This window comes from Mustela putorius, unplaced genomic scaffold, assembly GCF_011764305.1.
Source record: "Mustela putorius furo isolate JIRA1106 unplaced genomic scaffold, ASM1176430v1.1 tig00000508_pilon_pilon_pilon, whole genome shotgun sequence".
In the NCBI taxonomy this organism is placed as follows: Eukaryota; Metazoa; Chordata; class Mammalia; order Carnivora; family Mustelidae; genus Mustela; species Mustela putorius.
In genome coordinates this window covers 3,233,780-3,250,248 of record NW_025421402.1, presented here as the reverse complement: position 1 = coordinate 3,250,248, position 16,469 = coordinate 3,233,780, and the positions used below count along the sequence as shown (strand labels likewise).

The window sequence follows — 16,469 nt, the reverse complement described above, 5'->3', positions numbered from 1 at the left end:
TTCACTTATGTTGGCGATCATATTCCTAATTGCCACATGAAAGTCCGACCTGTGAAATAACTTGCCTACCTGTTCTCTGGTCAGCTGAAATCTCCAAGGAGATTTTCAGATACAGTGCAGATGCGGTAAAAGGTAGGGGACTTAATAATGGCTAGATAGCTAATGGATCCCTCTTCTAATAGTTCCTGGGTATCCATGTTTGTTCTTACAAAGATGATATCTGCCGGGATGCCTGGGTGGCTCAGTTGGTTGGACGACTGCCTTCGGCTCAGGTCATGATCCAGGAGTCCCAGGATCGAGTCCCGCATCGCTCCTAGCTCCATGGGGAGTCTGCTTCTCCCTCTGACCTTCTCCTCGCTCATGCTCTCTCTCACTGTCTCTCTCTCTCAAATAAATAAATAAATAAATCTTAAAAAAAAAAAAAAAGATGATATCTGCCAGCTTATTCGAGTAGGAACTTTTTGTTGTAATTAAAGTATAACTGTATTATAAAATCTTTCTACTTATTTCAAGACACTGATGGAAAGAGTAATGTCATAATCCGTTTATACCCTTTGAGTTATTCTAAGGCAAGAGCTGTAAGCCCTGTAATTTTAAGAATTGTTACTGTGCTGTAGTGAAGTTAGAAAGTTAATAACATAGTTTCAGAGGGTAAACTACTTATCAGAACTCTGTCTTGATATTATAGACGTACCATCTGTAATGCTCAAATCCTATAGATTTTTATAGCATTGCATTTTTCTTTTCTTTCTCCCTTCTCCATTCCAGGAGAGCTTTCTTTTCAGCTTAGAAGAACATGATCAGTTTGATATTCAGAAAGTTGTCGTTTTTAAATATACACATGTGAATGTTTAATGAACCCAGGGATGAAATTATTTAGAACGTTGTATTTGGAATCTATAAGTCTCTGTTTTATTGTCTGATCTATATACAGTTGCCTACAGTAGATTTTCTCCTACATAACCTTTCCGTTTCAGTGTGGAAGTCACAATGAGTAAGAGGAAAGAGTCTGCCTGCTTTATGGGTTGGCAACATTTTAAGAATATCTATAAACTTAGTGTAAGTTTCGTAGTTGAAAAGCATGTAAGCATTTATTCAATTGTAGTTTGGAGGGGAGTGGGTATTTAAAGATACCTTTTACAAACATTACGTTTACAACACAGGTAAATACTTATTGAGGGGCCCGTTGTGTGCCAAGTATGTTCTAGGCACTGAAAGGTGTTCATTGCAGAAAGCTTAAAAACAAAGGAAAGTGTGATAAAAATAAAATCACTCTTTAAACCTTTCACCTGTTTTTTCTTTCAAGGCTCTTTTTATGCATATATATACACACTGGGATAGTATTTTTCATTTACAATATTATAATCTGCTTTTCCTCTGCTTAATATATCATGAGCATTTGCCATGTCCTTGAATATTTTTGAAAGTCTAGTTGAATGTCTCTGGCATTCCATTTTTGTAGCTAGACTTGATTTCTCTATTATCGAATGTTATATTATACCGAGATGGCCAGTTTTTGTACCTAATTTTTGGCTCATTTCTGATTTTTAAAAATAATTCTTAGAAAAAAGATAAATAGAATACATATATTTTAAAAGAATGGAGAAAGCAATAGCACAACACACCTATTGGAATGGCCAAATTCAGAACACTGACAGCACAAAGGCTGGCAAAGACAACAGAAGTTTTCATTCATTGCTGGCTGGAATGTTAAAATGACACAGCCATTCTGGAAGACACTTGGCCATTTCTTAGGAAACTAAACATACTTTGTTACCGTACAGTCCAGCAGTCATGTTCTTTGGTATTTACAAAAAGGAGTTGAAAACTTATGTCCACACAAAACCTGCATATAGATGTGTTTTAGCAACTTTATTACTCTTAAGTGCCAAGAGTTGAATGCAGTCCTTCAGTAGGTAAGTGGATAAATGAATGATGGTGTATCCAGACGATGGAGTATTATATTATTAGGCATTAAAAGGAGATGTTTAAAAAAAAAAAAAAAGGAAAAGATCTCAAGCCATGATAAGACAAGGAGAGGAGCCTTAAATATATATCACTAAGTGAATGAACCAACATGAGAAGACTACATATATTGTGTGATTCCAAACATAGTATTTTAGAAAAGGCAAAACTATAGAAACAGTAAAAAGATCAGTGGTCACCAGGGTTTTTGGGGCAAGAGGGAGGGCAGGGGTGGGGGAATATTCAGAGCCCAGAGGATTGTTAGAGCAATAAAAATATCCTCCATGGCATTATACATTTGTCCAAACCTGTAGAATGTATACCACAAGTGAACCCTAATGTCACCTATGGACTTCATAGGTTCATCACTTGTAACAAATGTACCACTACTCTGGTGGGGGTGGTGACCATGGGGGAGGCTGTGCGTGGGAGTGGGGGAGCGGGGTGTATAGTTAATCTCCACCTTCATCTCAACTATGCTATAAACCTAAAACTTCTCTTAAAAAAAAAAAAAGGCTTAATATTAAGAGAAAAAAATGATGCCCAACAAAGGAATTGTTGCAAAAGGGTGAACCGAAGCAAGTTTTGGGAAACTTAAGAAAAGTTGAGTAGTGGGCGCCTGGGTGGCTCAGTGGGTTAAGCCGCTGCTTTCGGCTCAGGTCATGATCTCAGAGTCCTGGGATCGAGTCCCGCATCAGGCTCTCAGCAGGGAGCCTGCTTCCCTCTCTCTCTCTCTCTCTGCCTGCCTCTCCATCTACTTGTGATTTCTCTCTGTCAAATAAATAAATAAAATCTTTAAAAAAAAAAAAAAAAAAGAAAAGTTGAGTAGAGATGTACTGGTGCAGTGGCACAGAGGCTCCACTCCTGTAGTCCTGTTTTCTTCTGTTTCTCATTTTCATTTTTACTTTCTTTTCTTTCCTTTCCTTTCCTCTTTCTTTCTTTCTTTCAAGGCTTATTTATTTTAGAGAGGGAGAAGTGGGAGAGAGAGAAGGAAAGAGAAACTCTATAAGACTCTGCCCTGAGATGGATCCCAATGCCAGGCTTGGTCTCAGGACCCTGAGATCACAACCTGAGCCAAAAGCAAGAGTTGGATGTTGAACCGACTGTGCCACCCGGGTGCCCCTCTTGTATTTCTGTGTTTTCTAAACGTCCCTGTCTCTGTAGCACGGTGTCCTCATGCTGTGGTATCAGTCACCTCTCAGTCCCGCTTTCTCAAAGGTTAAAATTAGTCTGATGTACTAGCAGTGGATACAGAGCATACACATCAGTTGTGTGTTGGGAATTGTGGTTTGGAACAAAATAATAAAACTCTTTGGGTACCTGGATGACTCTGTCGGTTAAGGATCTGCCTTCAGCTCAGGTATGATCCCCAGGTCCTGAAATCGAGTCCCACCTAGGACTCCCTGCTCAGCGGGGAGTCTGCTTGTCCCTCTTCCTGTGCCCCTCCGCTAGCTTATGCTCTTGCTTGCTCACTCTCTCTCAAATAAATAAAATCTTTAAAAGGGATACCTCAGGGCGCCTGGGTGGCTCAGTGGGTTAAAGCCGCTACCTTCGGCTCAGGTCATGATCCCAGGGTCCTGCATCGGACTCTCTGCTCAGCAGGGAGCCTGCTTCCCTTCCTCTCTCTCTGCCTGCCTCTCTGCCTACTTGTGATCTCTGTCTGTCAAATAAATAAATAAAAAACCTTAAAAAAGGGGGGGGGATACCTCAGTGGCTCAGTTGGCTGAGTTGAATGCCTGCCTTTGGTTCAGGTCTGCTTCTCCTCTCTGCCTCCTGTTCCCCCTGCTTATGCTCTCTCTGTCAAGTAAGTCTTTAAAAATATATAAAAATAAAATCTTAAAAAAATAATAAGGATCTTCATATATATTCTGAAAATTTCAGAGCTTGATTTTACCTTCAATCTCTAAAGTCCTTATAGAACAAAGCAGACCATTGTTTATGGGACTATATAGACTTTGTGAGAGATAGGGACCACATATATAATCTCTTAATTTCCTTTAAAAAAAAAAAAGATTTATTTATTTTCGGGAGAGAGAGAGCATGTGAGTGGGGAAGGGGAGAGGGAGAGAAACAGACTCCCTGCTGAGTGTGGAGCCCTAAGTGGGGCTCAGTCTCAGGACCCTGAGGTCATGACCTGAGCTGAAATCAAGACTTGGATGCTTAGCCAGCTGAACCACCCAGGTGCTCCTAATCTCTGAGTATCTGACCATCGACTTTATAAAAGTTCCTTGATTCAGTTCAGTTTGTTACCTGGATGATCACATGTACTGTTAGGTATCACATAGAAAGTTTATAAAATACATAAAAGAGGTTAATTTACATGATAGGTTTTATTCCCATCTGCATGCTTTCATTGAATATACTCTTAAGTACTTAATTTGAGAACTTGTTATGGAATGGAGGGTGGTAGTCCATACAAATTTTGTTAACATTTCCAGACAAGTTAATATATTAGTTTAATTAAAAAGAGCATTCGTATACACACACACACACATACACTTATATACACACACACGCATATATATGTTTGTTGTATCTGTGGTAGATTACTTGTTTAGAATATCAGGAAATCTATCAGCTCTTTTATAGTGTATTATATATTTTTAAAATGTTAGAAATAAGTTTTGTTAGATGATTACTCAGCTTTTGTTATTCTTTTTTTTTTTTTTTAATTTTATTTATTTATTTGACAGACAGAGATCAGAGATGCAGGCAGAGAGAGAGGAGAAAGCAGGCTCCCCCGTGGAGCAGAGAGCCCGATGTGGGGCTCGATCCCAGGACTCTGGGATCATGACCTGAGCTGAAGGCAGAGGCTTTAATCCACTGAGCCATCCAGGCTCCCCAACTTTTGTTATTCTTGTATTTCTCACCATTCACTGAATTCTTTCTGCAAACATTAGGAGGAAGGAGCCAATAGTGAGACTGTATAGTAGTAATGGTACCCATAGAGCCAGGAGTTCTAGAAGAGTATTAATTTATTGTGTCTTACACTAGCATAGATGATATACCTAAAGTGGTTACAATTTGGAACCTGCTTTTTAAAGTGCTTCTTGTGATACTCGTGGGTCCTATTACAAAGGAGTGTTACTTGAAATTCATATTAGATTTCATGGTAATATTTTGATGTTACTGTGTTTTGTTGTGTTGGCATTAAATACCCTCTATCAGCAAGTTTAGAAACAAACTAAAAAACAAAGCAAGAAGAAACTCTTGTCTGATCAGAACCAGAAGTTATTGCTGTGAGCTACCTATTAGCCTTTGTCTTGGGAGTTAGACCTTGTAGGATATGTTGAAGTAAGTAAAACTACTAATAAGGGAGAACATTTCAGTCTTATTACCTGTTTTTTCAGTTCAGGTGATATCTTTGATCACAACATTGTTAGTTATATTTGAAACTGCAGGATTCTAAAATGTAGAAAACCTATTAGGTTCCATATTTTATGACTCTAAACACTATAAAAAATCAAATATTCTTAATATGGAAAGTTATTTTGGAAACTTACAAGAAGCCTATCTAACAGTTTGAGCCTTCAATTAATTGACAGTTGCAAGCAGGGATAATTGCAAGTGGTTCATTGGGAATGCCTTGAGCCTGCTGTGGCCTGGTATAACCTGATGTCATGAGCAGTTACATGAGTTAAAGCAACGCCATTCACCTACTAAATTTTTTTTAAAACTCTTACGTGTGTGTGTGTATATGATTGGTAACTGCAGACTTGTGTTTATTTAGATCTTAAAAATTGCAGACTTTTTATGTATCTATGCAAACAACTATAAAATATACCTTGCAAAAATACATTGAAATTCTTAAAAAAGGAGGGGAAATTCATTAATAAATTGTGTTTTATTTCTAGTGTCTGCAGAAGCCAAACCTGAGCACAGACACAAAGGACAAGGAATACAAACCTCATGATATTCCCCAGAGGCAGTCTGTGCAGCCCTCAGAAACATGCCCCCCAGCCCGACGAGCAAAACGCATGAGAGCAGAGGTGAGAGCCTCATGAGGTTGATCAGACAGAATTCTTGAGCTCTTATACCAATGTCTGTCTGACACTGGATTTCTCTCATGCGTGTGCTCTTCATAGTTTTGAACCTTGTTAACCTCAGAGAAGGATGCTGTTTGTATTCTAGGTTTCACACTTGGGGAGACTGTACTGTCAAAACGATAAGGGATTGAAGAATTCTTTCTGGGTTTCTTCTGCCTGAACAGACAGCTGCTTTATTGACAGAGTTTGGAAGAATAGGCATTCATTGTGATGTAGTTTGGTTTGCCTGTTACCGTGATGAAATTAGGCAGTGTTTATTGAGGTTTGAGGCTAGGGAATAGAGAACTGGAAACTTTACTTTTTTCTTGAACAGAGAGGTTAGAGGATAGTGAAAACTGTTTTTCTCAGGCTTCCTGAAAAGGAGTATGGAATCTATGGGAGACACTTACACTAATACAGGAAATAATTAGGCAGCGTGGGGGTGGAGGCTTTGAATATATAAGAGGAAAGAACATGAGGGATGATCAGGAGGAATGAATGGATAAGAAAGCCAGTTTGCGTCAAGATTTTTCTGCTACGAAAGGTATATTTTGCTGGTTACCTTATTTCCATACAGAGGTGTGAAGGTTAAGAGGTTTTGCCTACCTTAACTGGACATGTAAATGTTAGGAATCAGTGATAATGTATTAGGAACATCTTAGAACTGGGAAGCCTTGTCGCATTAATCAGGTATTTAAATCAGTCCCTGGTTATTAGTAATTATTGGTCAAGATGGGGAAAAAAAAAAGGAAAAAGAAAATATCTATTTTCTTTCCTGAAGAAATGGATATAAATAAGGCGATTATTTTTAACTTAGGTAAGTTAGAGATAGGAAAAAATTTAGTAACTCCATTTTTCTGAATTAAGATTGCCTCAGAATAGGAAAATAGGGTAATTTGAAACCCATAAACATACTTACATTTCATTAGTCTAAAATATTCTTGTTTGAGCACGTCTTGATCATTAAATATAGAAGACATGCCCTAGTGCTGTGGGTGTCTAGGTTTGCCTTGATGAGAGATGCAGAGGGTGGTAATAGCACCCTGGGAGGGATTTGGTCAGCAGTGGACACCCTGAGTACATACAAATGAACACGGGCAAAAATGATTGAGTGTAGTTCTGCAAACTTCACAAAAGTTGTTTTGCTTTATTAGTAAGTATTACCACTTTGGGAAACATTTGAAATTTAGACTGACTTAATGATAGGGGAATCCTTAATACTTTATTGATGTTAGAAGAGTAGCTTGTGTTAACACTTTAACAGAAGAATTAATAGAAAATTATTATGGAAGCCGAGTTTTCTGTAAATGCGAGCCAGCTTTGGAAGAAGCCAGCAAACTTTTCAAGGCTAATGAAATTATATATTTATATAACTAATAAGGATTTGGCTTAGTGATGACTGAGTCAAGCATAAGGTGAGTAGATAAGAACTGGGAAGCTTCTGGGCGGAAAATCAGAGCTGATCCCAGTGGGGTAATTATTCTCCCCCGAATTTGTTCCTGATCCTTTGATTCTTCCCTATTTTTATCTTTCCCTATTGTTTTCTGACCTGTCAGTGTAGATACTCTTCTAACTTACTAGATTTTTTTCCTTTCCTTAAATAATAATAATCTTAAGGGTATATCACACCTCTGTGGGGAGAAAGAAGCAGGTTTTGAATGTCAGTTTATAAGATTATAGTCACCTGGAGATTTCAGTTGAATTTTAGATTTGTTTTTTAAAAGGAAATATTTATCTATGTTACAACTTTTTTAAAGGCCATGAATATTAAAATAGAACCAGAAGAGACAGCAGAAGCCAGAACTCATAACCTGAGACGACGAATGGGCTGTCCAACTCCAAAATGTGAAAATGGTAAGAAAGTTTATCCATGAGTAGGAAAGAAGTAAAAAGTAAATTAGTAAAAACAAGTATTCCTTTTTTAAGAAAACATTACAACAGCTGTTGAATACTAGTCAGTGGGTTGGGTCTTGAAATAAAATCTTAGTACGTTAATGTCCCAGTTCTCATAGTGACCAATAGAAGTAAACAGATCTGCATATTAGAAATATGACTGAGTTTCTCAGCTGTCACTAATTGCTACTTTGGAATTAGGTTAAATGGCATTCATTGAAAAAAGTGATTTGTGCGTAGCATAGGTGCTTTTGACTGAATATCTGATAAGTTTATTTCAGGCATGGCAGGCAGACATGGTTTTTAAATCTGAATTTTAGTTGATAATTGCTTAGCTGGCTGTTGCTTGATGTTACTCACTGAGAGGTAAGTTCAAGACTCTAGAAAGAGAAGTCCTCAACCCTATATGGGCAGGCACATACAAATGAAGAAGTTAATAAAATTGCTGCTTCTTAGTGATTGGTGAATTTAGTGGAAAGGCTGCACATTGTAGTGGAAAGTAGATGGATTTTTAAAAATACAGATCTGAATCTGAATCCTGGCCTAACCAACAAGTATGACTGTAGATATTTCTTGATTTTTTTTAATGTCCGTTTTCTTGTCTTTGAAATGGATTTGTTGCAAAAGGTAATCTATGGATAGCATATAGCACAGCACCTACCTATGATAGGATAGTTCATTAATTTTTTTTTTTTTTTTAAAGATTTTATTTGCCAGAGAGAGAGAGAGGGAGAGAGAGAGCACGTGCAAGCGAGCAGAGGCAGACAGAGTGGCAGCAGAGGCAGAGGGAGAAGCAGGCTCCCGGCCGAACAAGGAGCCCGATGTGGGACTCGATCCCAGGACACTGGGATCATGACCTGAGCCGAAGGCAGCTGCCCAACCAACTGAGCCACCCAGGCATCCCAGGATAGTTCATTAATTGATAGTTAACTTTTATAGCTGAAATTGTCAGTCTTTGGAACCAGGATATTGGGGTAGTAAGTAGTCATAGGTTATGGAGGGATACTCTGTAATGTGGAGGAGGTACAGTTAAGGTCAGGAGGAACCTGCTTTCATCAATATATGTCATGCTAAGTATATATGTCAGTATAATATATGTTGGTAACATGTTAAGAAGCCTGTATCTTCAGCTCCTATTTTATTAAAAGCCTACAGACCTGAGCAACATCTCCAGAAGTACTCATATCTGTATTTATTACCACATTTAAATGGTGTGAGAGTTTTCATTTTATCACAAGCTATCAGCACCTAGCTCTTGAACATGATAACACTGGGTGCTGCTCCTGCATTGAAAAGAAACAAGGAAATTGTGTTTGTGTCCTGTGTGTGCTTGGGGGAGGGAGAGGTGAGGGAACAAGGTGAGCCAAGTGTAGTACATGAAGCTCTAACTCAGATTGCCTCTTTTACAGAGAAAGAAATGAAAGGCATCCTCAAGCAAGAAACCATTGAGAAGAAAGAATACATTGTAGAAAGCGAGAAGGAAAAACCCAAAAGCCGATCTAAAAAAGCCACCAATGCTGTGAGTTGACATGTTTAAACACTTTAACCACTTTTGTGCCTTACTTAGGACTGCTAGTTTAGAGTGTGACAATTAAAAGAACTTTTTCTGTCCATTTATATTATCAGTTTTTAATTGAAGAAATACACAAATGCATTGTGAAGATAATAGTAACACGGGGGAGGAGGACATTCACATCCATTTTTCTGGAGTACATGCAGTTTAAAGACAAATAATGTGAGCTGGATTGTATATGGAATGTTCCTAAGTCACTAGATCACGTCCAGATGATCTGAGAGCTAGATCAGAAATCCGGTTGATGTTTTCCAACTTTACAACAGGGTAGGAAGAGAAAAGGAAAGGAATTGGGGGAATAGGACTTGAGCATCCAACAAGAATTGTAGGACTAGGTAGCCACTTACTCAAATGGAAACTTAAAGCTTGAGGACTTTACAGAGGATCTGGTTGCTTTTCTTCTTCTCTGTCCCTTCTGAGAGCTCAGTGAATAGCTTGACAACAGTGCTTTTTATCTTGGAATTTGAAATTATTCTAATTACGTGTTCTTCTATTCATCAATATCATCCCCACCCTACCACTAAAAGAAAAAAAATACAATCAGAAAATGATCAGAGCCCAGGTTTTTATTTGCTACAACAGAAAGACTGAGAAGATTTCCTGAGTAGTTAAATTCTTAGTAATACGGAAAGCATTACTGGGATATATATTATTTTTTAGGGGCTGCCGTAGCAAAGTATCACAAACTGGCCTAAACAACAATTTATTTTCTCATGGTTCTGGAGGCTGGAAGTCTAAGATCAAGTTGTCTAGAGGGTTGGTTTTTTTCTGAGGCCCCTCTCCTTGGCTTGTAGATGGTTGTCTCCTTCTTGTCTTCACATGGCTTTCCTCTGTACCTGTCTATGCCCTAATTTCTTCTTGAATACTAGTCATATTGAATTAGAGCCCACTCATTATGAATTCATTTTATCTTAACCTCTTTATAAAGACCCAGTTCCAAATATAGTCACATTCTGAGGTACTGGGGGTTAAAACATCAAGATACAGGAAAAAAAAATAGACATCAAGATAACGAATTTTGGGGCTCAGTCCATTAACAGATAATAACCATGTATTTTTATCACTGTGTTTGGGGGGAACTTCTTAACCATGAATCCTTAATTAGAATATATAGTGATTTATTTTATTCATTCTTTTGCCTTTTTATTTATTTATTTATTTAATATTTATTTATTTATTTAATTTAACAGAGATCACAAGTAGGCAGAGAGGCAAGCAGAGGGGACAGGGTGGGGAAGCACGCTTTCTACTGAGCAGAGAGCCCAATGTGGGGCTCGATCCCAGGACCCTGAGATCATGACCTGAGCTGAAGGCAGAGGCTTTAATCCACTGAGCCACCCAGGCACCCCATTTATTTATTTATTTATTTATTTAAATTTTATTTATTTGACAGAGAGATCACAAGTAGGCAGAGAGGGCAGGACGGGGGTGGGGGGAAGCAGGCATCCTGCTGAGCAGAGAGCTCGATACAGGGCTCGATCCCATGACCCTGAAATCGTGACTTGACCTGAAGGCAGAGGCTTAACCCACTGAGCCACCTGGGCACCTCAATATAAAGTAATTTAATGTGGTTAATGAACTTAAACATTTTTCTTTTCTTTTAAGCATGGCAAAATGGAAATTTTTTTTTTTTTAATTCTATTTTTGGTTAAGCTGATAATTTATTACTGAACATGTTCTTCTAAAAGATTAGCATTCTCTAAGCCACTGGAAGCTAGATGTCCTAGTAATAAACTTTAAAACACACAGCTGAGGGGTACCTGGGCAGCATAGTCGGTTGAGTGTCTGACTCTTGACTTTGACTCAGGTCATGATCTTATGGGCTGTGGGACGGATCCCCACTTCTGGCTCCCTGCCCAGCCAGAGTCTGCTGGGGATTTTCTCTTCTTTGCCTCTGCCCTTCCCATGTATACTCTGTCTCAAATAAATAAATCTATTTTTATTTTATTTTATTTTATTTATTTTTTTCAAAAAAAGGGAAAGGGGCATGAGATCTGAGAACATGATCTGAGCCAAAATCAAGAGTTGGATGCTTAACTGACTGAGCCACCCAGGTGCCCTAAATTGGGGGGGGGGGGACTTTATTTATTTATTTATTTATTTATAGTTTATTTATTTTTTGAGATTTTATTTATTTATTTGACAGCACAAGCAGGGGGAGCAGCAGGGAGAGGGAGAAGTAGGCTCCCTACTGAGCAGGAAGCCCAGCCTGATGAGGGGCTTGATCCCAGAACCCTGGGATCATGACTTGAGCTGAAGGCAGAGGCCTAAAGGAATGAGCCACCTGGGTACCGCAGAGAAATCTTTAGAAACACACACACACACAGCTGAAAAAGTTCTGACATTAGAGTTTAGTGTTGAGAATGCATTAAGCATTATAAAACATCTCTTATAAAAAAGGTGAAGCATTTTTATTTAAAATACCTCTCATGGGAGGTGAATCATTTTCATTTGAAGGACGGGAATACTAGATTACGCCGCTATCCATTTTGTTCTTAGAATTTCACAAAATCAAATGTAGCTCATGCTCTTTTGTTCTATACCTGTTTGCACTGCTGCAGGTGGATCTATATGTCTGCCTCTTATGTGGCAGTGGCAATGATGAAGACCGGCTGCTTTTGTGTGATGGGTGTGACGACAGTTACCACACCTTTTGCTTGATCCCCCCTCTCCATGATGTTCCCAAGGGAGACTGGAGGTGTCCTAAGTGTTTGGCTCAGGTAAGAATTAATAGCAGAGATTGTATTAGAAAATTTCCTTCACAGTACTTTTTTTTTTGCTTTTGGGTTTTAGGTTTAGCAGTTGATAACAGTGAGCCTCATGATAAAGAGTGGGCTGGACCTGACTAGGAAGGAGGTCTTGGCAGTGTGTCCCACAGCAACGAAACAAGCTAAGAGGCAGAAAAAATTTTCTAACTAACTACATTTAAAAAAAATTTTTTTTTTCCATTTAAAAAAGCATTGCATGTTCTTTGCAAAAATTCTTAGACCAAATGACTTAAAAGAGAGTATGATTTCGCAGTTGATAGACAAGTTATTTTGTTGTATATCCATCCAGACTTTTTTTATATTTTAAACACTACATAACTAATTTTACTGATCTGTTTTTTAAAAATATATAAATAAAATATAACTATGTGTATATAAATAAAAATACTCTTTTTTACCTTTTTTTATTTTTGGCAGGAGTGTAGCAAGCCACAAGAAGCATTTGGCTTTGAACAAGCAGCCAGGGACTATACCCTCCGTACTTTTGGGGAAATGGCAGATGCATTCAAATCTGATTATTTCAACATGCCAGTCCATGTATGTACATACATACTGCTTTGATTTAGAATTTTAATAACTGTTAGAAAAAAGTGTATCAAGACCATTTCACTTGGCATTTATTTTTAACTTGTTTAATGGTGTTAAAAATGATACTAAAAATTAAAATGTTAAAATGCATTCTGATTTTTCACTTGATTTCTCTACAGGTAGTCTTTTCCACACACATCATAAAGTAGCAATAACAGGATGTTAATAAAGGAAATTATCAGGAATCCTTTCAGTTCAACAAATGTAACTTAAAGAAAATTTCATAATTTATTGAATGACTCTTATGTGCCAGTCATCATGCTATGCATTGGGAACACATTTATATATTGTTAATGTTGTAAGTTAGTATCGTAAACTTTAGGATGAGTTCATTTATGCTCTTAGAAGCATAAGCATGTTTCATTCAGCATTTAACATTCTGTCAAGTGAGAGCAGCAGAATTAAATGGTTTTCTGCCCTAATTCTGGACACTTGAGCTGTGTTTTTCTCACTTACCAACAAAGTGCTGTACCAGACACTTCAAACATCTATATCTCTCTAGTTGGATTATTTTCTTGGGGTTTTTACTGAGGTACGATGAGAATATTTATCCATCTCCCCCACCCCCTTTAACGGCTGTATCATTTATGGGAACCCAGCAATGTGTGTGTGAACTTGTTTTTCTCTGATAGCACTAGCATTAGCTGTTAGTTACTTAAAATGTTTGCTTACTTGAAGGGCTTATAAATTCAAGTTATACTTCATTTGAGTTTCAGTTCTTTTGACGCCTTATAACGTTGTATGATGTCCCGGTGTGTTTGCTTAGCCAGTCTTGGTGGTGCCCAAATTTAAGGCATTTAAGTTACCTTTCTCTAGATTTGCATTAGATTAACAACAGATCCTGGACACGCTGTCTGGTGGCTCTTTGTACTGCTGGTGGCTTCTGCAAAGGAATTGTTCTTTCTGTTCATATTTTGCACTATGTCTTTTTCATCATGGTTGTCTGCCTTACTCTCAGCCAGGTCAAGGGCAAGGAGTGAAATGATGGACTCAGGTAGTGTGTTTGAACACGTCTGGAAGGATGAAGCGTCATTCAGACACAGCTATTAGTAGTGTGTAATGGTCTACCAAGTTATAGGTTACATTTCTCACACACAAAAACATCTCCATTTTGATTCAGAATTTTGCTTTCCTTGATTTCCTTTTAGTATAGTGGCCAGATCAGTGATAGAGGAACATGAATTCTTAATTAGTACTTACTTTTTTAGTTACAGAAGTGCTTTTAGAAAATAGTCTGTGTCTAAACTGCTCGGGATCAATTGTGGAATATTATGGGTGTGATTTTCCTTAGGGTGTATTGTCCTGTGACTCCTGTCACTTAGCTAATATCTTCAGATTGGTCATGGGTAGTTAATGAGTGACTGAAAATTCAGTTTTTTGTCTTCCTCATTGTTTTGTTTCCAGATGGTTCCCACAGAACTAGTAGAGAAAGAATTTTGGCGACTGGTAAGCACTATTGAAGAGGATGTCACAGTAGAATATGGAGCCGATATTGCCTCTAAGGAATTTGGCAGTGGCTTCCCTGTCCGAGATGGAAAAATCAAACTTTCGCCTGAGGAGGAGGTAGGCTCTCACCAGGAGGCACTTCTAGTCAAGCAGAGACCTGCGTTTAAACCTAATAGTTCCACATATCCTTATGTAAAGTGCTTAATACAGGATTAATTGCCTTAGTGCAAACATGCATGTATTTGGAACTTGAATTATTAATTAAAATTCTGTTAGGTTTGCTTGAAATAATTTATGATCACTTTCAGTACATTTTTGACTACCAGATTTTTAAAAATACTTATTTATTTGAGAGAGAGTGAACAAGCGAGCGGGGAGAGAGGAAGAGGGAGAAAGATAATCAGACTCCCGGCTGAGCAGGGAGGCCTGACAGGACTCTTGTCAGGATCCCAGGACCCTGAGATCATGACCTGAGCCAAAACAAGTGCCAGACACTTAACCAAATGAGCCACCCAGGCACCCATGATTATTAAGATTTTTTTTTTTAAGATTCTATTTATTTATTTGACAGAGATCACAAGTAGGCAGAGGCAGGCAGAGAGAGAGAGAGGAAGAAGCAGGCTCCCCGCTGAGCAGAAAGGCCCGATGCTGGGCTTGATCCCAGGATCATGACCTGAGTGAAAGGCAGAGGCTTTAACCCACTGAGCCACCCAGGTGCCCCTAGATTTTTTTTTTTTTTAAAGATTTTATTTATTTATTTGACACACAAAGATCACAAGTAGGCAGAGAGGCAGGCAGAGAGAGAGAGGGGGAAGCAGGTTCCCTGCTGAGCAGAGAGCCCGATTCGGGGCTCGATCCCAGTACCCTAAGATCGTGACCTGAGCCGAAGGCAGAGGCTTAACCCACTGAGCTACCCAGGCACCCTGATTACTAGATTTTTAATGATTTCAAGAAAAGCAGAAAGAGCCCATAGAAGAATTCTAGTCCCAGCTGTTCAATTACATTGTGATGATACGGGAAAATTACTTAACCTCCCTTTGCCTTCAGTCTATAACTATGATACTACCTTCTGAAGAAAATGTGAGGTATTGGGACCAGACCTCAATTTATCTTTGAACTTTAGTGTTTATGAGTCTGTTATTTTCCACAATAGCAAACGTCTAGGAGGGTTTCTATTCCTATTCTAGTAGGAAGTCAGATTTTAAAAGATTTTATTTATTTGACAGAGATCACAAGTAGGCAGAGAGGCAGACAGAAAGAGAGAGAGAGGGAAGCAGGTCCCCTGCTGAGCAGAGAGCCTGATGCAGGCTCGATCCCGACCCTGGGATCATTACCTGAGCGGAAGGCAGAGGCTTGACCCACTGAACCACCCAGGCACCTGGAAGTCAGATTTTTAGAAATCTTTTTCAAATGTAACATATACACAGGAAAGTACATAATCATATGCACACTGAATTTTCACAAATTGAGTACATGCATGTAACTAGCACTAGAACAGGAATTAGGACATTACCAGTTATTACCAGACCTTATCCCAGAAGTTCCCCTTTTGTCCTCCCTCTTTCGCTACCTTCCCTGTCTCAGGAAAACCACTTCTCCCACCTTCAGGACAATCACTATCCTGAGTTACAGCACCATAAGTTAGTTTGCCTGTTTTTGGACTTGATATAAACAGACTCATTACTATCTTATTTCCTCTATAGCCAACACAAGGGGGTGGCTATACAGATACAGAAATATATACTATGTGAATCTATTTATATTAAGCTCAAAACCGAGCAGAAGTGGGCCTCTAAGAAGTTAGCATAGTGGTCTCCCCTCCTTTTCTCCAACCCTTACCCGTTAGTTTTGAGGGAGACTGTTTTCAGCCAGCTTTTTGAAACATTGAGAATCTAAAATGTTAGCATGCATAGCTAATCCTTTATACCTTTTTTGTTTCCTTTTTTAGGAGTACCTTGATAGTGGCTGGAATTTGAATAATATGCCGGTGATGGAACAGTCTGTCCTTGCTCACATTACTGCTGATATATGTGGCATGAAACTTCCTTGGTTGTATGTAGGAATGTGCTTTTCTTCATTCTGTTGGCATATTGAAGACCACTGGAGCTATTCAATTAACTACCTGCACTGGTAAGAAGTTCCACATAACCTTTGAATCGTATGCGAGCTAGGCTGGAAACTTTTTAAATGTGTCTGAAGAGTAACGAACTA

The 16,469-nt window shown here is 38.6% G+C and overlaps 1 protein-coding gene across 3 annotated transcripts in view; it reads left to right on the top strand.

Annotated features, from left to right (window-relative positions):
• The window catches only part of KDM5B (lysine demethylase 5B), an 89,200-nt gene that overhangs the window by 34,799 nt on the left and 37,932 nt on the right, over positions 1-16,469 (top strand). For all 3 annotated transcript variants that reach the window (XM_004756319.3, XM_004756318.3, XM_004756317.3), the window contains exons 5-11: positions 5,820-5,954; positions 7,748-7,844; positions 9,293-9,402; positions 12,018-12,176; positions 12,642-12,761; positions 14,217-14,375; positions 16,207-16,388. In XM_004756319.3, coding sequence (XP_004756376.1) covers positions 5,820-5,954; positions 7,748-7,844; positions 9,293-9,402; positions 12,018-12,176; positions 12,642-12,761; positions 14,217-14,375; positions 16,207-16,388 — 962 coding nt within the window. The remainder of the gene's footprint in view (positions 1-5,819; positions 5,955-7,747; positions 7,845-9,292; positions 9,403-12,017; positions 12,177-12,641; positions 12,762-14,216; positions 14,376-16,206; positions 16,389-16,469) is intronic.